The 21,144-nt window shown below is 34.3% G+C and overlaps 1 protein-coding gene across 9 annotated transcripts in view; it reads right to left on the bottom strand.

The window, feature by feature from the left end:
- Positions 1-21,144, bottom strand: part of CCDC102B (coiled-coil domain containing 102B) — a 391,327-nt gene that overhangs the window by 299,431 nt on the left and 70,752 nt on the right. For 2 of the 9 annotated variants that reach the window (XM_032293717.1, XM_032293719.1), the window contains exon 1: positions 14,576-14,918. The exons of 3 other annotated variants lie outside the window; for them this stretch is intronic. Coding sequence is in view for 3 of the 6 variants with exons in the window: in XM_032293720.1 (XP_032149611.1) it covers positions 14,414-14,473 (60 nt within the window). In the remaining 3 variants the exon portion in view is untranslated. 4 more of the 9 variants (XM_032293713.1, XM_032293712.1, XM_032293720.1 and 1 more) reach the window with 3 other exon arrangements.

The following is a 21,144-nucleotide window of genomic DNA, read 5'->3' as shown; positions in this document are numbered from 1 at the left end:
CATCCCTCCCTCTCCCCTTCTCTCCTCTCCCATATCCTTCTATCCTCTCATCTCTCTGTCCTCCTGTAATAGTTTGTTCTCACACTGCTATAAAGAACTACCTGAGACTGGGTAATTTATGAAAAAAATAGGTTTAATTGACCCACATTTCCATATGGCTGGGGAGGCCTCAGGAAATGTACAATCATCACAGAAGACAAAGGGAAAGCAAGAACATCTTACTATGGGAAGCAGGATACAAAGAGAAGGGTGAAGCACCTTACATTTATCAAACAACCAGATCTCTTGAGAACTCTATCACAAGAACAGGAAGGGGGAAGTTCACTCCCATGATTCAATCACCTCCAACCAGGCCACTCCTGCAACACATGAAGATTACAATTCGATATGAGATTTGGTTGGGGACACAGAGCCAAACCATATCACCACCCTTCCCCTTCTCTCTCCTGGTCTCCTCTTTTCTGACCTCCCCTTCCCTCTTCTCCCCTTATCTTCTCTCCATCTCCACATTTCCTCTGCCTGGATACCTAGATATCCCCCTTCTCAGGCTAGCTGGGCTTTTTGGCTTGGATTAGTAAAATTATTCAACTTCTGTAGAATGTCAGTACTTAATTTCTACATTTTTATTCTTCAGAAGGAATGTTTCTTGCACAAAAAATTATTGAAGCACCAGCTTGAACTAAAATATGTATGTTCACATTTTTAACATAGGAAATGCTTGAATATTCACTAGGGTCATGATTTATTTTCCTGCCACTTTGTGTTTTTGTCTCCTCTTGATTTATTCAAAAATATCAACCTACCCTCAACATCTGAAAGACATACCTTCTGCTACAGAGGCATTTAGCCCCTCTAAACTCTAGAGGGGCTATTCAAATTTGCTATTTTGTTCTTTAAAATGCTTTTCTATTACTTAAAGTGAACTATGACATGAAAGTTGGTTTCTATTGCTTTGTAATGACCATAATTCAATAATCATATGTAGCCACAATTTCTAAATGATTACCATGGTCAAGGAATTAAATGGAAAATTTCTTCTGAAATAGAGTACTTAGTTGAGAATTAAGTTTTATCACAAAGTACATTTTAAACTTTTATCACTTTTTATAAAGTGGAATGAAAGCTATTGGATACTTTAATGCAACATGAATTTTGAATCTATTTTTAAATAAAATTATTCAAAAATATTTTCTTGTAAAAATGTTTAATCCTCCTAAGGGAAATATGAAAAACAGCTTTTGTTTTCTGTAAGCCCAACCATGATGTACAGCTTTACCAAGCTCCTTATTTTAACAATAGACTGTTTAACAAGAAAAGATTAGGCACTGATTAGTAATGGTAAAAATCTAACACTTCAAGTATATTAGTTCTTATACAGTTTTATTTCAATCAGTATTGGTAGGAGAATCTTATACTTTTTTCCAGATGCATAGTGTGAAAGGTACCACATTCAGTGACCGAGCTATTTTCTCCTTTAAGTGAAAATGTTTTAGCTCAATATTTGAGCTAAATATTTGTCTTAGCTCAATATTTGTCTCTTCTGGCTTAGGAGGTTACCCCTTCCAGGTTCAGCTTTTCTCCCTACCTCTGAGAGGCAGCCTGCAGTCCTCTGTGCTTCACTCAACCTCAAGATCCTCACCTGTCATTCCTGCTATCTCACCCTGCTCCCCCTTCCAGAAAGACTTCTTCCTTTCAATCTCTTCATTACTTTGCCTATCTTGTTTAAAAAAAAAAAAACTCCCTCTTTCTTAAAACCCTTTCTTCCTGTCCAAATTGTTCTCTTTCTTTTGCTTTTTGTTTTTGAGATGGAGTTTTAGTCTTCTTGCTCAGGCTTGAGTGCCATGGCACAATCTCAGCTCACTGCTGCCTTCCCAGGTTCAAGTGATTCTCCTGCCTTAGCCTCCTGAGTAGCTGGAATTACAGGCACACGCCACCATGCTGGGCTAATTTAGTATTTTCAGTAGAGATGGGGCTGTGCCATGTTGGCCAGGCTGGTCTCAAACTCCTGACCTCAAGTAGTCTGCCCGCCTCACAAACTGCTGGGATTACAGGTATGAGCCACCGCACCCGGCCTCTTAAGCTTTTTGTTAACACAGAAAAGAAACTGTTTTCTTCAAAGTTTGCATGAAGGCTCTATATTGTTTTATAGTGTCTTCTTAATTAAGAAAATTTTTCAAAAGAGTCTCTCTAAAAATGACTATTCTAGAGAATCCAACATGTGGGGAAAAATAGCACTAAGTTTACAATTACCCAAGAGTCAACAGCACTCAGAAATTATTCAAAAGTGATGCAGAATAAGATAAGCTAATAACAGCAATATTATTTTCTAGATTAAGGCAGATAGGGAAAAAATTTTTCCTGAATTTTTTTCTAATGATATTGTAAATTATTACGTTGGTTTCTTGTTGTATTTTCATTTTAATCAGATATAAATCATATGTGTGATATCTGCTATGTCTGAACAGGGCTTATCACCTGCTGAGTTTGTATATGCAAACAATTGTCTATTATATGAAGTTTTTCAGTGACATTTATAAATAATTTGTTTGGTTAATAAAATAGACAAGTCTAAAATCTATTTAAAAATTGAATTTGTGTAAGACAACTGGTTACTACCTCTTTCCAAATTTTTTCGTGTTATTAGGTTTTGTTTGTTGTATGTTTTAAAACAGCATCCATTGTATAGATGCATTCTATTTAAAATTAACACTTTCAGATCTATCTCTAAGTACAAATTTGAATAAAAATTCCTTATACAAATTAAATTACACATAATGAAAAACAAGAAGTAGTAAAATAATGTTAGGATTTTTAAAGTCTATTTTCATTTGGCTTTACTTCTATTGTCATCCAAGTTTGAGTTTTAAAAACATTTCAGTAACTCATGTGAAATAAAAGCAAAGCAAGAGACACACAAGCAAATGCACGTAAAACAATGTATTTTAATGACCATTTTATTAAAAACATACACACCTGTATATATGATATCTACTCATTCCTGCAAGTGGTTAAAGCAGAGTAAGAATAAACATTTCTTAGTTTTTGAACCTTGAATTTATTCATTGGACAAATATTTATCAAATCTCCACTATGTTCCAGCCATAAAATTCTAGGTATTGAAGATACACCAGTGAATCAATAAATGTAAATGTTCGCCCCCATGAAGACTTACTTTTGATTATATGTAAAATCTGACTTATGGAAATGATTATGTATTTTTAAAAATTATGTAGGTATCAAAATTTTCCAAAAATTCATTTATTACAAGTTATTTAGATGTTAACATTTTAATAGGACTAAAATTGCATTGAGTGATTAAAAACAAATTGCTTTGAACATCCTAATTATCAATATGCTTTCATGCACATCAAAAACTGGAAAAAAATTGAATTCCATAGCCTATAACACAAACTGTAACACAAACTTAAACCGTGTTTTTAGAGTTTATCCAATATTCCTGAATTATCTCCCAAATATAAATATTTATATGGTCAATTCTTCCTCCTTTATGGAAACAGGGAATTCTTGGCTGTGAGTAAACTTTACTTTCTAAAATTTCTCGAAATATTTGGGACAGGAAAGCCAGCTGCCTCCATCCACCTATGGCAACGTGTTCAAAGCACAATATTATAGAAGCTCAATTACATTTGTGAACACGCCAAATTACTGCAGGTCGGATTTAGTCCTTGAATTATATGCTTTTACTAATATAATTGCAAAGGATGTTGAGAAAACAAAATTATTAGTGAACATGAAACTTCCCAAGTTTCATAGCTATGCTTTTTCTTAAAATACATGATTAATCTATTTTGAAATCACAAGGCTACTTACCTCTGAATAAAAATAGCATAAGTTTCAGAACATATACTTCCTATGACATAATTAAAAAAAAACAACACATAAAAGTGATTTTGTATGTAAATAAAATATTCGTTAGTATACTGTACTATAAAGGCATCAAACCATTTTCTATTGCCAAAAAGCACCATAATCTTCAGAAAAACTGAAATAAAAATGTGTAGTAAAAGCAATGAAATAACAATGAAATGAATGGAAAACCAGATGCTATTTCATTATGCAATGAAGAGAAATATTAATGTATGCATGTATATCACCAAAAATTTTAGGAACAGCAGCTAGTAATATATTGAAAAAATGCTGACTTCTTTGTCTTGGCCACTGTAATGTGATTTAAAGAATGAGTATATTTCTATGAACTCTTCTAAGATAAAAATAATATCCATCATATGTTTTATTCTAATTCTTTCCATCTTCATTTAATAATAAACAAGTAATCCAATTATAGAGGTGTTACTTGAAAAACAAAACAGAATGGTTGTGCAATATGTAAGCTACTTCTCGTAACAGTGAGATTCAAAATGCTGATTTCCCTGGCAAAGTTACATCTTTAATATGAAACTTATAGATTAGTTTGTAATCTTAAGAAGGAAAAGACATGGAATCCTAAAAAAAAATGTTAGCTTTTGATTTAAAGATTAGTTGTTTAAATGCTAAACGTTCATCCCTGCCCTTACTTTCTCCATTTAGCCAAAATAAATTAGTAATTTCTTCAGACATAGAGCTCCCCAACTCTGCAATCATCTCTTGTTAGAGGCCCCCAACTCTGCAGTCATCTTTTTTTAGGTGTTGATATTTCTGGTTTTCATCCTTTGAAATAGGAGAAGGTAGCAATAAAGAAAAACGCTCTTTAACTACAAAACAGTCTTTAACACAACTGCTAATTGATCAGGGATCCGTTTTCATTTGTTTCCTTCATTTGGCATAGTTGTTTATCTTAGTAAAGACAAATAAAGAAATTGGATTAAAGATGTCAAAATAACAGGAAGTGAATAATCAATGTTTATATTTCTCAAAAGATCTGACTTTCCAGTCCCTGAAACAGAAAATAGTTGCCATGTGCAAGGAAAGCTGCAAAGAGTTGAAAACCAGATTAAACTCTTACATTTCTGAAAGCTTGCTTGGTTTTTACTTTGCCTCCCAATCATATAAATATTTTCTTCAACTCTTTCCCAAGTAATTCCTGTAAAGCCATATCTTAAATCTTCCTCAAAAACTCTACTTTTACTCATTTTTCTTAAATATCTCATGATTTCCCAGATCTATACATTTCATTTAATTTATATAAAAAAGAAAAAAGTACTAAGAATTGTGTAGGCTCCTAAATTGAGTTTTATCATTCTTATCATTGTCTGATTTTCACACCTATTTTCTTAAATTAGTAAGATTTTCTTAAATTACAGCAAGCAGAGAATACATTGGTCCCAGTTGTTTCTAGAGGCCACTATATCTTACATACTTCTCAGTATCAAATTAACATAAGCATGTAAATATGGTAACGTAAAAGCTACTGCAGAACCCAGAGAGCACTGGTTCAGAAAGCCTGAGATAAAGTCTCTTCCTCGATAAGCTCATTCAAATTCATATGTGTTCCCACTTTCAACAAGGAGATAAATATAATGTCTGAAATATATTCTATGGTTGCTATGAAGGTATTTTTTAACTATTTGTATTCTGGAGTGTTAAACCTGTGCTAATATGGTAGTCACCTATCAGATGTAGTTACTGAACACTTGAAATGAGGGTCACCTGAATTGTGATATTCGGTGAGAATTAAACACAGCATGAAACGTAAAAATGTAAACTATCTCATTAATAATTTCACACTAATTACATTTTGAAATGATATTTTCGAAAGACTGGATTAAATCAAATATGTTATTAAAATTAATTTCACATGCTCATTTTTTAACTTTCTAAATGTAACTACTTTAAATTGTAAATGTTGCTTGAATTATATTCCTATTAGACAAAATAGCTGTAGAGCATCCAAAAAGTTTAAGAACTTTTCTTTTTCACAGAGAATTTTACAGAAATAGAAAATTGTGTTCTGATTTCTTTCAAACACATTCAGGATGTTTTGGCAATATTTCTGTTTCTAACACATACAGGTTTCCTAAATATAGGAAATTAAGATAATTATTAATAATATTACCTGCAAATATATGCTTGAAAAACATATTCTACTGATAATAAAAATGCACACCAAAGTAGCTATGGCTGCTATTCAAATATAAGTGAATGTGACATTTTCATTCTCCGCCACATGGCCACATAATACAGAAGACGTGATGTTGCAAGAGTCATGCAAAAATAAAATGAATATCATTTGAAAAATTGGGTATATTTGCTGAACATTCTCATCTAAGCTTTGAGAAATCCCATTAAAATATATTTAAAGCTGTTTAGCCAGCATGGGAAAAATACTTATTAAATTAAAAACTGTATATAATTGTTAAAATAGCAGTTATATTGTAAATCAAAACCTAAGAATAATATTAATTCATGTTTTCTTAACATTATTAATATAATTTTATTTTATTTTTATCCAAAATTTTGATAAAATAATAAATACCTAAAAATGACGGGCTTATAATTTGCTGTATTTGAAGATTTTTTTTTTTTTAAAGATGGGGTTTCATTGTGTTAGCCAGGCTGCTCTGGAACTCCTGACCTCATGATCCACCCACCTTGGCCACCCAAATAGAGAGCCAAAGGGTCAGGAGGCAGTTGGGAAGCATCGCCACAAGCAGGAGAGAGAAGGAAATGATGGGGAAGCCAAAGCCTCTAGACACCCCTCAAACCCCCAGGTGGTCCCCTAGGCGTTCCCCCATCGAAGCCCCATCCAGGCCAGACCCTGCTTAGCTTCCAGGCTTGCATGCCATCTGGCTGCTATGGTGTGGGAAGACTGCTGAAGACTTTCTTATCTTGATTTGATCCCTGTCTGAAGATTTTTATTTAATACAGTCTGTAGGACCCATCAAAATGAAACAGAGAGAAAAGTGAAGTGAGATTACTGACTACAGTGTAGCGTCTTGGCATGGGAACGGATATTAACATTTATCTAATGAAACCCATTATGTTAATAGGTTAGGATAAGTTGAATATGTTTTCAGGGACAAAAAATGTTAATGTCCAAAATATTTCACATATAGTGACCTTACAATATTCCCACCTCTCAGTTCCTATTAATTCCAATTATTTGACCTTACCCACCTCCTGGCTTGTTATGCACTGAGATCCCATTACCATACTAGCATAACAATGATAAGCACCTCTCTGATTACTGTCTACTATTTCCCTATAACTCCCTTCTTTGACCCAACTGTGGCCTCTTATCAATTGATTCTATTACTTTTTCTCTCTTCCTGACACGTACTCTGTCCTCCCTATTCTGTGCTCCAATTTTAACAAATTGCTCTGAGCAAGGCTGGCATTCTCTCAACCTTACTTGCTAAGAAAATTCTAATGTCAGTGATTTACAGCTGTCTTCCTGCTCCATGTCTGCACCTACATACCTGATCATGCTTTGAGAAACACACCCTTTCCTATCTGGTCTCACTTCAATTTCTTGACTCTGAACCTCATATGGGCCTTTAATATTGTCAAGCCAACTCTACCACAGGGAAATTAATCTATTTCCCTGATTAATTCACAAACATTCTACTGAATAATTCCCATAAATTTTCTGTCTTCAAAATTTTCCTATCTTCTTCAGCTCTTCCATATCTGCTGAGTTTGTGTTTTTATTATTTTTTCTATTTCACTTAGAAAAGTAATTATGACAATTGCCATCCTCTGGTTCCTTCATACCTGCGTGTCTAATGGCTACCCATATGTTATTCTGTCTGTTTCTATAGAGAATCGCTCCATCTTCTTAAGGACAAACTTCCACATGTCCTTGAGTAGATTAGAGTAAATTAGATACATTTGTACGCTCTATCTAGTTTCCTCTAATACACTCAATGACATGGCTTCCTCAAATATACTCCTCTCTCTCCTGTTTAATCAGTTTGTACCTCTCTCTAGATTAGATTATTCCCATTAGCAAATGCACTTGCTGTAATACCAACAATCTGAAAAAAAAAAAAAAGATTTTTTGATCCCCACCCAGCAGCCATACAACATTTCTTTGGCATTTTTTAAAATAAAAATTATTTAAAATACATTTTAATTTATCTCATTTTCTCTTAAAGTCACAGTATCATTTTTGACTCTAGCTCTCCACAAAAACACAATCAGTGACTTCTACATTGCAAATCTAATGGTCAATTCCAGGCCTGAAATTCCTGTTTTACTTGACCAATCAGAAGCACTGTATGTACTTGTCCATTTCATCTTTCACCTTCCTGGCTTCTGAGGGCATCCTCTCTAGTGGTTCTCCTCCTACTCCCTGGTTGCTGCCCCACATTTTGTCTCAGCCTCACACCTCTGACTGTGGAAGCACTCCAGCCCTGAGTCTTCAGGCTGGGGCAATTGCACTGGGTGAAAGTATCCAGGCGTTTGCCTTCAAATCCATTAATTTTCTGAAATTTCCTAACATTTATATGTCTGGCCTGAGATGTTCCTTTATCTCTGGGCTCATGTGTCCAGCTGCCCACTTAACATAGCTAAGGATATCTAATCAGCATCTCAGATTTCACATGTTTAAAAACAAACACTTGAACTCCCCTCACATCTAAACCTGCTCCTCCACAGTCCTCCCTATGTCAACAAATGCACATTTCACTCTTCCGGTTTTACAGACAAAACTTACGGGTTATCCTTGATTCCTTTATTTTTTCACACTGCACATCACTGTTGGAAACTCCATCAGTTCTGGCAGGAAATGTGAACTACAGTACATCCATAATTTCAAAAACTCCATCTCTAATGCCTCCTCCAAACCACCCTGTCTCTTGCCTGGACTACTGTATTGTATCTGGCCTCCCCACTTCTACCTTTTCCCTACTCCAACCTATTCTCTGCAGCACAGCCGAGTGATGCTTTGAACACTCCACTTACGTCACAGTATTTCTAGGATCCCAATATTCCAATGGCTGCCTGTCAAACTCAGAACAAAGTGCTTGTAGTTTATGATGTTCTCATGATCTAAACATAAACCACTCCAAGCTCTTCATCAGGACTCATGATTTCCCAACCTGAGGCTCCTAGAGTAGGAGTATGAAAAGGCCTTTTAAAAGTAAACTAATATCAGGTTGGTGAACATGTAATTACGATTTTGCCATTGAAAGTAATGGCAAAAACCAAAACCAAGAAACAAAAAAAAAAAAAGAAAGAAAAAAAAAAAGAAAGTAATGGCAAAAACCGCAATTACTTTTGTACCACCCTAATCTCTTGAGGCTTAAGCTGGGTGTACTTCCTACCAAAGTTGCCTCTGCCTGTGCCTCGTTGCCTTGTTTGTTCCCAGCAGCTGCTGGCCATCTGGCCACTCCTTGAAGGGACAAACATTCTTCTGACTTAAGACTTTAGCACATGTGATTTCCTTTGCCTATACCTCTCTTCTGCCAAGATTCCTCATTACTTCCTTCACTCTAACAGAAGGAACATTTCCTAGTCATATCAAAAGTGCATGCATATTCTATTCTCTTTTAGCCTGAATTTTATTTTCTTTTTTCATAGTACTTATCATGACTTAATATATATTTATAGAGAATATATGGATTCTACTGCTTTTATGCTTGATGAAAAGAAGGAGATTTTACTTTTATTCACCTATTTCCATTGCTAGAACAGTGTCTGAGAAATGATGGACATTTATTATTAAATGGATAAATCTAAAATAGAATGACTTAGAACTATTCCTTTTCTCCCAAAAGGCAAGCATGACAAGTTCCACTAAATAAGTTAGTCTCCTCTAAAGAAGGTTCTTTTGAAGATGAAAAGCTTATAGAGTTTTACAATTACTAAAGAAACAGTTCTAAGTGAGGTTAACTCCAATCACACCACTTTAATTGCTATCAGCAATTTTATTCTTTCAAGTACCTAAATAATGCACAAATATACTTATGGTGATTATCTCTTTCTATAAAAAATGAAGATTTACACTTATTTTTCCAGAAATATTTTTGAAACAGTGCGGAAAGTGGATAGGATATTTGGTAGAAAAAAGCACATGTATCCCTTTCAGAAGATAAGAGAACCAAGGGGTTTCAAAAGACTCAGCAGATAGGATGTAGAGTTTGTTCTGTACTGTTTCTACTTCTGATATTGTTTTGGATAAAGATCTATGTTTCTCAAATGTGTCATTTACATTAATTCAGATAAACACCCTACTCAATAATAGGAAAGAAACTTAGAGCCACAGAATAGAAAATGACTGCCAATCATAGACAATGAATGTACCACGTGAGGTCCAAGAGCAGAGCTTTGTGGTCAGTACCTACACTTAGGCCCTGGCTTTCTGTATCTGTATCTGAGATAGCCCTCCTAGTTCTAATACATGAGTACTGGAATTTCTCCCATTAATCTGCATTATCAGGTCACATTTATTTACTTCCACACAAAAAATGTAAAAAACAGCAGGTAAATTCATGTAGCATTAACACTTTTAGAGGCCATTTGTAGCATGACATAATTGCAACATCCATGATTTTAATCCATGCAACCTTATATTCTATAACTTAAGTTTTATTATTACCAAAAGAATGAAGAAGCCTGGGCACTATCAAAAATAAGAATGCAGGGACTCTAAACAATTGCTCTGACCGAACTCCTTCCCACCATTGACTATACCTGTAAAGTTATTTCAAAACAAAGTTAGAACAAAGCTCACCTGAACCCTCAGGACAATCCGTGGGATTATTCTAGCTCTGAATTAGGAACAGATTATAAACAGAACCTTCTAGAATTATATGAAACACCAATGAATTATGGCACTTCCACATCTTTCTATTTTTTCCTGTGCTACCAAATGTTATAATCCCACTGAGCACCTATAATTTTCATGCTTTGTTGTGAAATATGTTTTCTTCTCATCCAAAGAAACCCTTGTTCAAAACCCTTTATGCAACAAAGGATAGACGATTCACAGATATAGGCTGAATAATAAGACTATTTTATCTTTTGCAGACATCTTAAATTTAACTTTTTACCTAATGCCTTCATAATCTTAAATTCACTAAGGGAGAAAAGTAAAGACCGTATTGAACACTCTCAAAACTATTTCCAAATGAAAGTGAATCTAAAGTTGCTACAGGTTTTTCTTCATGGAACTATTGTCTCTTTACCTGTGTTATATTTCCAAATGTTTACTGCAGCTTAGAAACCTATGCTCTCAAGTCAATGACTAAAAAATCCCACTTTTATTTTTGGAAGCTTTAGTTCTACAAATTTAAAACAGACACTATGATAAGATACATTTATAAATTCTGCAGTGAGCATATGGTTTTTTCTCTATACTAAGGACGCCTCTTTCTTTAGCTACCAAAAAATCCTTCCATCAAAATTATAACACCAAGTATTTTTATATCTTTACTACACACAACAGCAATTCTTTTAGGAAACATCATTAAATATAAATCAACTCAGATAATATTTAACTATATAATAATGTTAACAATTCTTTGCAAAGCTATGACTACAGTTAAGTGGTCTTGAGCACAACCTCCAAAACAATATCTAGTTTTCCTTTTCACAATCAAGCTCTCAAGCTCACACTCAATCTAGGATGGCGTACTAGTTATACAAATGCCTTCTATGGAATATGTTCATAGAATTCAGCCTAGGCTTGTAAAAAGTAAAATGTCAAGGTCAGTGACCAAATCTTTGCATTTCAAAAATACTCATCTGTTTTTGTGTATGGAAGAAAGATGCTCCTTCAATAAAGCCTACTTAAATGATAGTATGCTTCTAAAATAGTAGAGAGTATGTTTATAAAATGATACCATCATATATACATTAATCAAAAAAACTCATTTTTATGAAATAAGCTATATTTTTTATTTCATTGAAAGAAAAGAAGAAAATGAATGCTATTCCAGATACTAGTTCTTCTTTGAGAAGAAGTAAAATAATGTGCTTAAGGTGGATATATGAAGAAAAACATGTTAATAAATAAGTTCTATTCCTTTTTACTGTGAATATACTGTATTTTATACTATTTGTTACAACATAAATTTTATATATGCATTTTTCCCATTGAAATAAAACTTATAAAATGCCTTTATTTGATAACATCTTGGTCATTCCATAGTTTTAAGAGTATTTGGTTGCTGAGTGTTCACTGATATTACATATCAAAAATAAAAAGGAAAATCGATGCGTCCCCAGTATCTTTCCTGGTCACCTTACACATCTCATTTGTGAATAAGTAATATTCAATGCAAATCAGTGATAAAATTTTCTCTGAGAATGCAAAAGGTATCTTCTCTGAGTACATTTAAGAAAATGTAAGAGAGAGAAAAGCCTAAGTGTTGAATATGAAAGCAGCTAATTTAAATGTAAAAATTATCCCTTATTTGCAGTTTAAGTCTCTTCTCTCAATTCCCAAAGGAAAAGCATGACCCAACTGATAGAATGGTGATTGGTTTGGATTTATAGAATATTAAAATGGGTCTTTGGACTGTTGTCTCGTTGCCTCCTCCCCGCACCCCATAATCCCAACGTCCATTTCAAACCATTCTGCTTGATTTCTGCCAGATTCACATTCCTAGAATACCAGCATAACATAGTGGAAAATAGCTCTGGAGCCAGAAAGACATGATTTGAAATTCTGGTTCCCTCACTATCTTTTTCTGTGCCTTTAAGCAAATCATTGAACATTTCTGAACATCAGGTTCCTTCATGTGCAAAATGAAAATAATGTGTCAAATTGTAGATGTCAAAATTGTAGATGAGTATGTATATCATTTTGCACACAGAAAATGCTATTATGCGTTGCAAAATGATGATGATGATGATGGTAACCATGATGAAAAGAGGCACAGATACTCTATCTCTTTTCAGAAACATGCAATTGCCCCATTGTATGATATATAAACAGCAAATTTTTCTGTATGAATCTTAAGATGCTCTATAAATTTTCCCTGCTCTGTGTTGAGTACAATGTATGCTACTCACAAAGGTGTATTTTTTTCTGCTCCAATCAGATGAATTACTCACCATTCTTTTGTGTATATGCTAATTTGTGTTCAAACCCTTTATGCCAATTACTTGTACAAAGTACAGTATTCTTCCTGCTTTCAGCACCTATCCAAGTTCTGCTAATTTTTCAAGATTCAGCTCAAAAAGTTGAACTTGTTAAAGCCTCTGGCATCATTTTAGGACTGATATTTCTGCTACAAAGGAAATTTCAACATATTTTGGCATTGTGGCAGAATTCTACTGGTCTTGTAATATCAGCATAAGAGAGATGATGACCTGAAATCATTTTTTTGTATTTAAAGAATTACAGCCGTTGTTTTGTGGCTTTAATAATTAGATAGAACACTCATAAATTATTATGAGGACATATCCCTAGTAAAGCCCAGAAACTATGTCCCAGTGATCAAGCAATTATTGAATCCAATGACAACGTATGAAGGATGCAAAAGAGAGACAATGAAATAATTTATGATTTCATAAGAACATATAGGTTTTTGAAAAATAAATCAATTTACATAAAGCATCTTTCTGAATACATTCAAATAAGTCACACAAAACCTACACAAATATTTTATCACTAACTTATAAATATTTATTTCTAATGTATTGCTTTTGTGAAAATACAAAATAGAATTCAAAAATATTTACTTGATATATAAAAATACTTATTGACAATAACATATTTTACCAACAAGAGAATATTTACTGAAAAGTTATAATAACAACCTTTCTCACAAAAATGATTAGTAAAAACACATTCACATTATTTTAGAAAACAGAAAAACTTGTATTGATGTAAATAAGACTATCAATAAATATTGTATGTATTTTTATGCCTATGTTATGACATATCTCTAATTATATTTTTTGAAGAATCTGTCTTACATTTATAGTTAATAAATATATACACTTGTCATTTAATTGATAATTTATCTTTGCAGAAAACATAAGCAAATGCTTCTGAATGGCATCCAGAGATTTTTTTTTCAGTTTTATAACTTATTTCTATATAGCTAAACATCAATTTTAGTATTATGCACAGGATTTTACTACTATATTCTGTGTCCCTATCTGCTCCACACTCTGCAGGTAACATAAAGAAATCAATAATGATGGTAAGTGTGAAGTACATTTTTCCATTAATGAAGAGAGGAATTTGGCATGAAGACTCAACAAATGAAAAGAACTCAAAGTACGTGAGGTATAGATAGGAGGGTTTCCATAACAATTTTACTTTTTTACTGTTAAGAATATAGATTACTTCAAACACAATGACTAATTCATATTCATTTGGAACTGCAAAACAGATTTTAATATCAACATATTCTATTACTGTCTAAATGTAGAGTTGAAATTCTTACCTGAGTTTTGCTTAGTATACAGTTATTTTTTTAAATACAGGAAATGTATGACAAATTGTCAGGATAATAACACCACAGTGGAAAAATTAAAGGGGAAAGGAAGAAATCACTTTAAAAAGAAACTCCAAAATCCTTCTGCTTCCCAGCTGTACAGTAGTTTTGCTCTGCATCTTGTAAGCAACTGTCTTTGCTCTGAGAACAACACATGCTCTGCCCCAGAAGGAAAATATAGAAGTTAAATAGAAAACCACAAGGTTATTAAACACTCTTACCCTCTGGGCTTGCTGGGCTGCTCCAGTGTCTCAGTTGCAGCCACATGTGTAAACAACAGAATTTCCTGCATCCTTTTCTCATCTGTACAGTTCTGGAGTCCTAGCCAACAGGATTTTTTCCAGCATTAAGGGCACTCCACACAAACTCAAAAAAGATTCCCATTGGTTGTGAAGTTTTATCGAAACCACTACCACAACTCCCTCTTCGGATCATAATTGAGCCAACCAAAATAAAATCATTTTAATGTTCTCTAAGTATGGTTATTCAAAGCTTTCCATACAAGAATTTGAAACCTGTACTGTGGATGAAAAGGAAAAAGACACCCATGGCTTCATCACAGTATAACTTATAATAATAATAGAAAAAAACTAAAATAAGAAAGCAAAAAAAAAAATATCTAGAAAGTACCTATCTGCAAAATATGTAAAGGGAAATTGTATTGCAGATCATAGGAACAATAGAAAATATTTGTCCAATCTAATTTGCATTAGATTGCAAAAAAAGCAAAAGAAATCATCTTTAATAAAAGATTTGCATATACAAATCATGAAGCAAGAACTGTATGTTAAAACCCTTGATTGCAGCCACACTGGCAGGAATTGTGATCTGTAGTCTCTGGGGTGCCCAGTGAAACCTCTCTGGCCCCATTCCCTGGGGAAAAAGAAAATGAAGTACCTTTCCAGTGACATGATTCAGCTGTCAGGAAGTGTTTTGATGAAGGTTGGGGGGCGGGGGTGACAGATCACATAAAAGAGAGCTTCTCTGGTCAAAACTAGCAGCACAAAAGGTCCAAAATAAAAAAGCAAAAGTCAAAAGGGTAACAGGATCAACTTGCTCCTCATAAGTAGCACAAAAACAACATTTGAAATTTAGGCAAGAAATGACTTCAAATTATTTTATATTTCACCATTCTCTAATTTGGAGGCTTATTATGGTGTTATCATCTATCTCTACTTAACATTCTTCTCCCTCTTATTTCCTGGTGCAATGGAAAAGGTGGCCATCTTCCTGTATCAAGCCAACTAACCCATTCAAGCTAAACTTAATCATGATTCTCTCTCCTCTATCTTTGAATTTTCCCTCTTGTCTAGATTTTCCTCCTGAGATGTTAAACACCATATATTCTTTAGTCAATTTCATGTATTTTAATTAACTTTCAATTCCGTCATTTTCACATTCAGGTACCATTCTTTCCATCATGGGCAAATGATTGAAAGTGTTCTCCAGCCAAGAATTTTATTGAGTCTTGCATCCACCTGCTTTTAATGCATCAAAGTGACACACACACACACACACACACACACACACACACACACACACACGCCCATAAATGTTCTATTTATTTTTAATTTTTCAAACTCATCTCAATCCTTCTTCTATTTGACACCTACGCAGCCTTTCATAATGTTCACAACCCTGCCCATACGAAGACATCTCTTGTCTTGGCACAGCACTCTCCTGGTTTTCCTTTTGACCTCTTTTGCTGCCTCTCCCCTCCCTCTTTGATGATGTCTCATCCTCCATCCATCCTTTGGTGTGAGTCAGGTATGTCTTAGATAAATCTACATATAAATCTATATATTCTCCCTCTGGATAATATCACCCATCCTCATACTTTCAATTACCATCTTTCTTTTTAGATGACTCCCATATCTACTTTTAGACCCAATAACTGTCTGAATCTTCAACACTCATATTCATCAGCACACTATACCCCTCAACTAGAAAATGACACAGATATGGCATCAGCTTGTCTAAACTAAAATCATCATCTCTCCACGGACCTTCCGTGTTTTCTGTATAAATGTCAACCCAGTATTACAGTTTGCCAAGGAAAATCCTGGAAGTCACCTTTGACTCCTTCTTCTACTCTATGTAAAATCCAGCACTAGTTTCTTTTGATTGTACTTCAATAATTTGCTCAGTCTTCTTTTCCCAATGCCACTGCTCTGGCTCAGGCAACTGTCATGATCTTTCTAGATCTCTGCAGTGTCTCTCAGCCTCTTAAACTGTCTCTCTGCTCCCAGCCTTCTTCTGCTCTATCCTTAACAAGATACAGTAGCCTATTTCTGGTACTTATGGAATTGAAGTCTCTGAAGGTTTTTTTAATATTTTTGTCAACTCCCTCCTTTTAATACATTTGCTGCTCTTGATTTCTAAAACACAACTTTTCTGGATTATTTTTCATCTTTCTGACCATATTATATTTTCGTCTCCTCCCTTATTACTTTCCTCTCCTTTCAATGATGAAACACCTTCAAGAGACCATTACTGGTCCTATTCTTATTTCACATTTCTGTCTAGGTGAGCACATCTGTTTTTGAGGCTGCTTTTGCCACACATATTTGGTGAGTTGAACTGTGTCTTCTAAGAAGACATGTTGAAATCCTAACTCCTTGTACCTATGAAGATGATTATTTGGAAATATGGCCTTTGAAGATGTAATCAAATTACACTGAAGCCATCCTGGATGGGATGGGGGCATAATTCAAGGACTGGTATCCTTATAGGAAGAGGGAAATTTAGACAAAACACACGTGGGAGAATGCTGTGGGAGAGAAAGAGACAAAGATTGGAGTGATATGTCTACCAACCAGGGATTGCTAACAAGCACCAGAATTAGGAAGAATCAAATAAGGATTCTCCCTTGGGGTTTTCAGAAAGATTATTACCTGCTGACAGCTTGATTTTGGACTTCTGTACTTCAGAACTTTGAGATCAATTGTTTTAAGCCACAAGTTTGTGATATTTGTTACAGCAGCCCTAGTAAACTAATAGACATATAATTCTGAAATATAGATGGCCTTTCCTTAGTAGTTTCTAAAGATTCAGATCTGTATTTCCAAAAGTCTAATGAAATATTCACTAGGAGCTATTTAAATCTTTCAAAAATCTCCAATCACCAAAGCTCTTATGTTTCTTCCAAAGCCTCTACTGTATCCTGTAATCTCAATCTTAAATAAATACATTACCACCTATCCGGTCTCTCAATCTAGAAACCTATTTGTAATTCCTAAATTCTTAATCTTCACCATTCGGATTTAATAATCCATCTGTGATTAATACCTGAAACCTCTCCACTTTATCTCCTTCCACATCTTTGGATTATTTTGTCTTACCACAACATTTTTTTTTTTTTTTTTTTGCTGGCAAGTTTACAAATTACCAACCAGTAAAATCTGACTACACATAGAGGGCATTGTCTTACTTGCAGCTTTCTCAGGTGAAGGCTCTTTTTTCCCCCACACAGCCCAAATCCATGAGGGTCAGAAAGTGGAGAAGGTGTCCTACTACATCCTTAGTGCCAAGTTTGGCTCACAAATTATTTGCTCATTGATAGCATGGGACCTCTCAGAATCAGAAACAAAGTTATCTAGGGTCTCCATCCTACTTTCAAAGGGTACACTGACACCATGGTTATAATACCCCTGTGCACACACACCTCCATTATCCTAACACCCCATATCATATAACAATCACTTGGGGGCATATGAAAAATAGATGAGAAAATTCAGCCTTGACTTTTCCTAAATTTCTTGGCAAGTTCATAATCTCTTGAGGTACTCAGCACACATCAATGAAGGCTATTATTTTTAGTGGATTTCAGTTTCATTCTATATAGTACCTCCTCCCTGTGGGTTCTGATATTTACCTACCCAGTATCCTTTCTCCCCTTCCTCCCTACAAAACAAATACATATATTTGTTTGGTGCAACAATGTGGTCAATTTTTTTGAAGCCTGTGTTACCAAGTCTCCTATTCAAATATACTTGGCTATGTGTCACGGTTTTGCCAGTTAAACGTAAGTGGACACCTAATGGTCTTAGAAAAGTTGTATTTCTGATACCAGTCCATTGACTTCTTTCTCCTTTTTCATTCCTTGAACAAGACAAGGAGGCTGGAGATGGGGAAGCTATTCTTAAATGATAATAAGCTCCTGAAGTCATGGTTCAGATGCAAGCCACACATTCAGAACAGCAGAAAAACTCTGAGCTTTGCTCAATCTCATGAGAGCTTTCAGTGATGGGAGGAAAAGAGAAATTAATCCAGTGAAGCCACTGTCATCAGGTTTCTCCGATGTCCTTATTTATTAGAGTGGGAGCTAGAGGTCAATGGAAGATTGTAATAGTATCTAGCTGGAGAAACGATAGGGAATAAATATGAATCAAAACTGATTTACTCTAGATTCTTATCACCTTATTGGGAGGTCCAGAAGAAATCATGAAATTGAAAACCCCTACAACAACCTTTACCCAATTTTATGTCTATCTCTCACCATCTCTGTGAGGCAGTTCCTTATTCCCACAGAAAAAGTTAACGCTGCCGCCAAAAGCTATACTGGTGGACTGACTTAACTGTCTGTTTTCTCAAAAAAGCTATGAATTTCTTAAGGAGGTAATGTTGTATTTGTATTTGAACATTTTGCAAAAACCAAATCAAGTAAATTAATGAATAAGACCACAAAGCTGACAGCTGGTTAGTAGCAGAGCTAAGCCATATCTTAGTCTCATCATTTAATGAAACAGTAAATGGATAAATGGCTGGCTGGCTGGATGGATGGATAGATAGATGGATGTCTAATGAAAGCACTGAAAAAATTAAAATAATGTTTCAGAATTGGACATAATATATTATAAAGTAAATTAGAAAGATATACTATCAAAATATTGAATAAGTGTATAGTCATTTTAAAATTATAACATTGTTTTTTATTCCACTTGTATAAATTGAAGAATTAATAGTGGCAATATTAGTTCTTTATTTGCCTGTCACTGACAAACTTTTTAAAATATAGTAATACCAATCAAGTTAGACAAATAATTTTCTGTGGACTTTAGTAACTATTTGAATTCAGCTGTAGTTTAAAACTCTTAACTGCTGCATTTTTAATGACTTAACAATATTCATAAAATTACTCTAAAACAACATGTTGCTGTATCAGTAACTGAAAATTTTTTGCAAGGAAGCCAATTTTGGTTTTGATTGAACTGTGCTAGGTGATTTGAAATCACATATTACAACTGTGCATTCATGAACACACAGAGTACAGTTGTGATGTTCCAAATGCACTCTTTCTTAATCAGGAGACCAGCTGTGCAGCCAGCATCTCTTATTAAACAAACCTGTGTGTGCCCACATATACCAGTCACATAAGTCCAAATGACAAAGGGTGCAGCATTATAGAAAATATTATTTTCCTCACTTACTATTTTAAAAATAGGAATAATTGCCTCTCAATGTCCAAAGTTTCTTTATAAACAGAATATGCACTTTTATGAAAATGTCTAAGCTATAACACAAAACTATATTTATATTTTGTCTACTAAAGGAAAACTTAAAAAAATTAGAAAAATAAATCTAATCTACAATATCTAAGATGCAGAAAAAGAAAGAGATCTTGATAACAGACAGATCTGAGTTCAAACCTCAGTTGTTTGTTCTCAGAGAGTTACATCTCTAAGCCTCGGTTCATGTATTTGTAAAACAGATGTAGCCTGTAGAAAGATTCTGACAGTTGAAATAATGGATATAAAGTGCTAAAAGAGTAACTAACACCTGAATGAATTAAAGCTATCATTACCAATACTTATTTTTAAAAGAAGTTATGTTGACCTAACTATAACATCTACAAAATAATCTAAAATCGATTTTTATATTGTAAATATGAACAGAAAGCAAACTCAGGCATGCTCCAGTCTGATGGTGTAACTTATGTTTCTACCTGTCAACCTGGTAGCTTGATGGTTGTGGTCTTGTTTTGGCACCCACTACTTAGGCTCTGACCAAAACAGTTAAACACATGACTTAAGCTTCTAATAAAAACTGTGACATTATCTTTGTTAGGCTGAACATTTTAGGAACTTTCCTTGGGAATATCTGATTATTAAAAGCTGGCCTAGAAATAAATATTTGCTTTTTAAATAATCAGATGTAGTTGACATAATTCGGATTAAAAATTTAGTCATTAGATTTTAATTGAGCAGCAGTAAATGGTTAACTGTTCTTTCTTTGGTCATTAACAGTAGGATGTACTCAGCTTCTTGGAATGATTTCTCAAACTCAGCACTGTTGACCTTTGGACCTGATAATGCTTTGTCATATGAGGCTGTCCTGTGTGATATAAGGTGTTCAGCAGTATCTCCAGCCCCCACTTACTAGTTACCAGTAGCAAATCTAGTTGTGACAACCAAAAATCTTTCCAGGCATTGCTAAATGTCCCGAGAGGCAAAATCTCTATCAGTTGAGATCCACTCTTTATAGTGACAAAGTAGTGAAAAGATGAGACTACGATATGGCTTAGCCCTGCTACTCACCAGCTGTCAGCTGTGTGGCAAAGTGACTCCATCATTCCAAGTCTCATTTTTATTTTTCATTTATATATGAGTATATACATGAGAACATATATATATATATATATATATATATATAGAGAGAGAGAGAGAGAGAGAGAGAGAGCCAGAAAGAGCCAGGAAGTTAGACTAGATAGTTTTGAAAGTTTAGCTTACTAAAACATTAGGTGCTTTAAAATCTCTCTCTCTCTCTCTCTCTCTCTCTCTCTCTCTCTCTC

Source organism: Sapajus apella, unplaced genomic scaffold (genome assembly GCF_009761245.1).
Source record: "Sapajus apella isolate SASKATOON/1434 unplaced genomic scaffold, GSC_monkey_1.0 scaffold30, whole genome shotgun sequence".
NCBI classification, from domain to species: domain Eukaryota; kingdom Metazoa; phylum Chordata; class Mammalia; order Primates; family Cebidae; genus Sapajus; species Sapajus apella.
The sequence above is the reverse complement of the archived record's forward strand: the minus strand, read 5'-3'. Positions and strand labels throughout refer to the sequence as shown.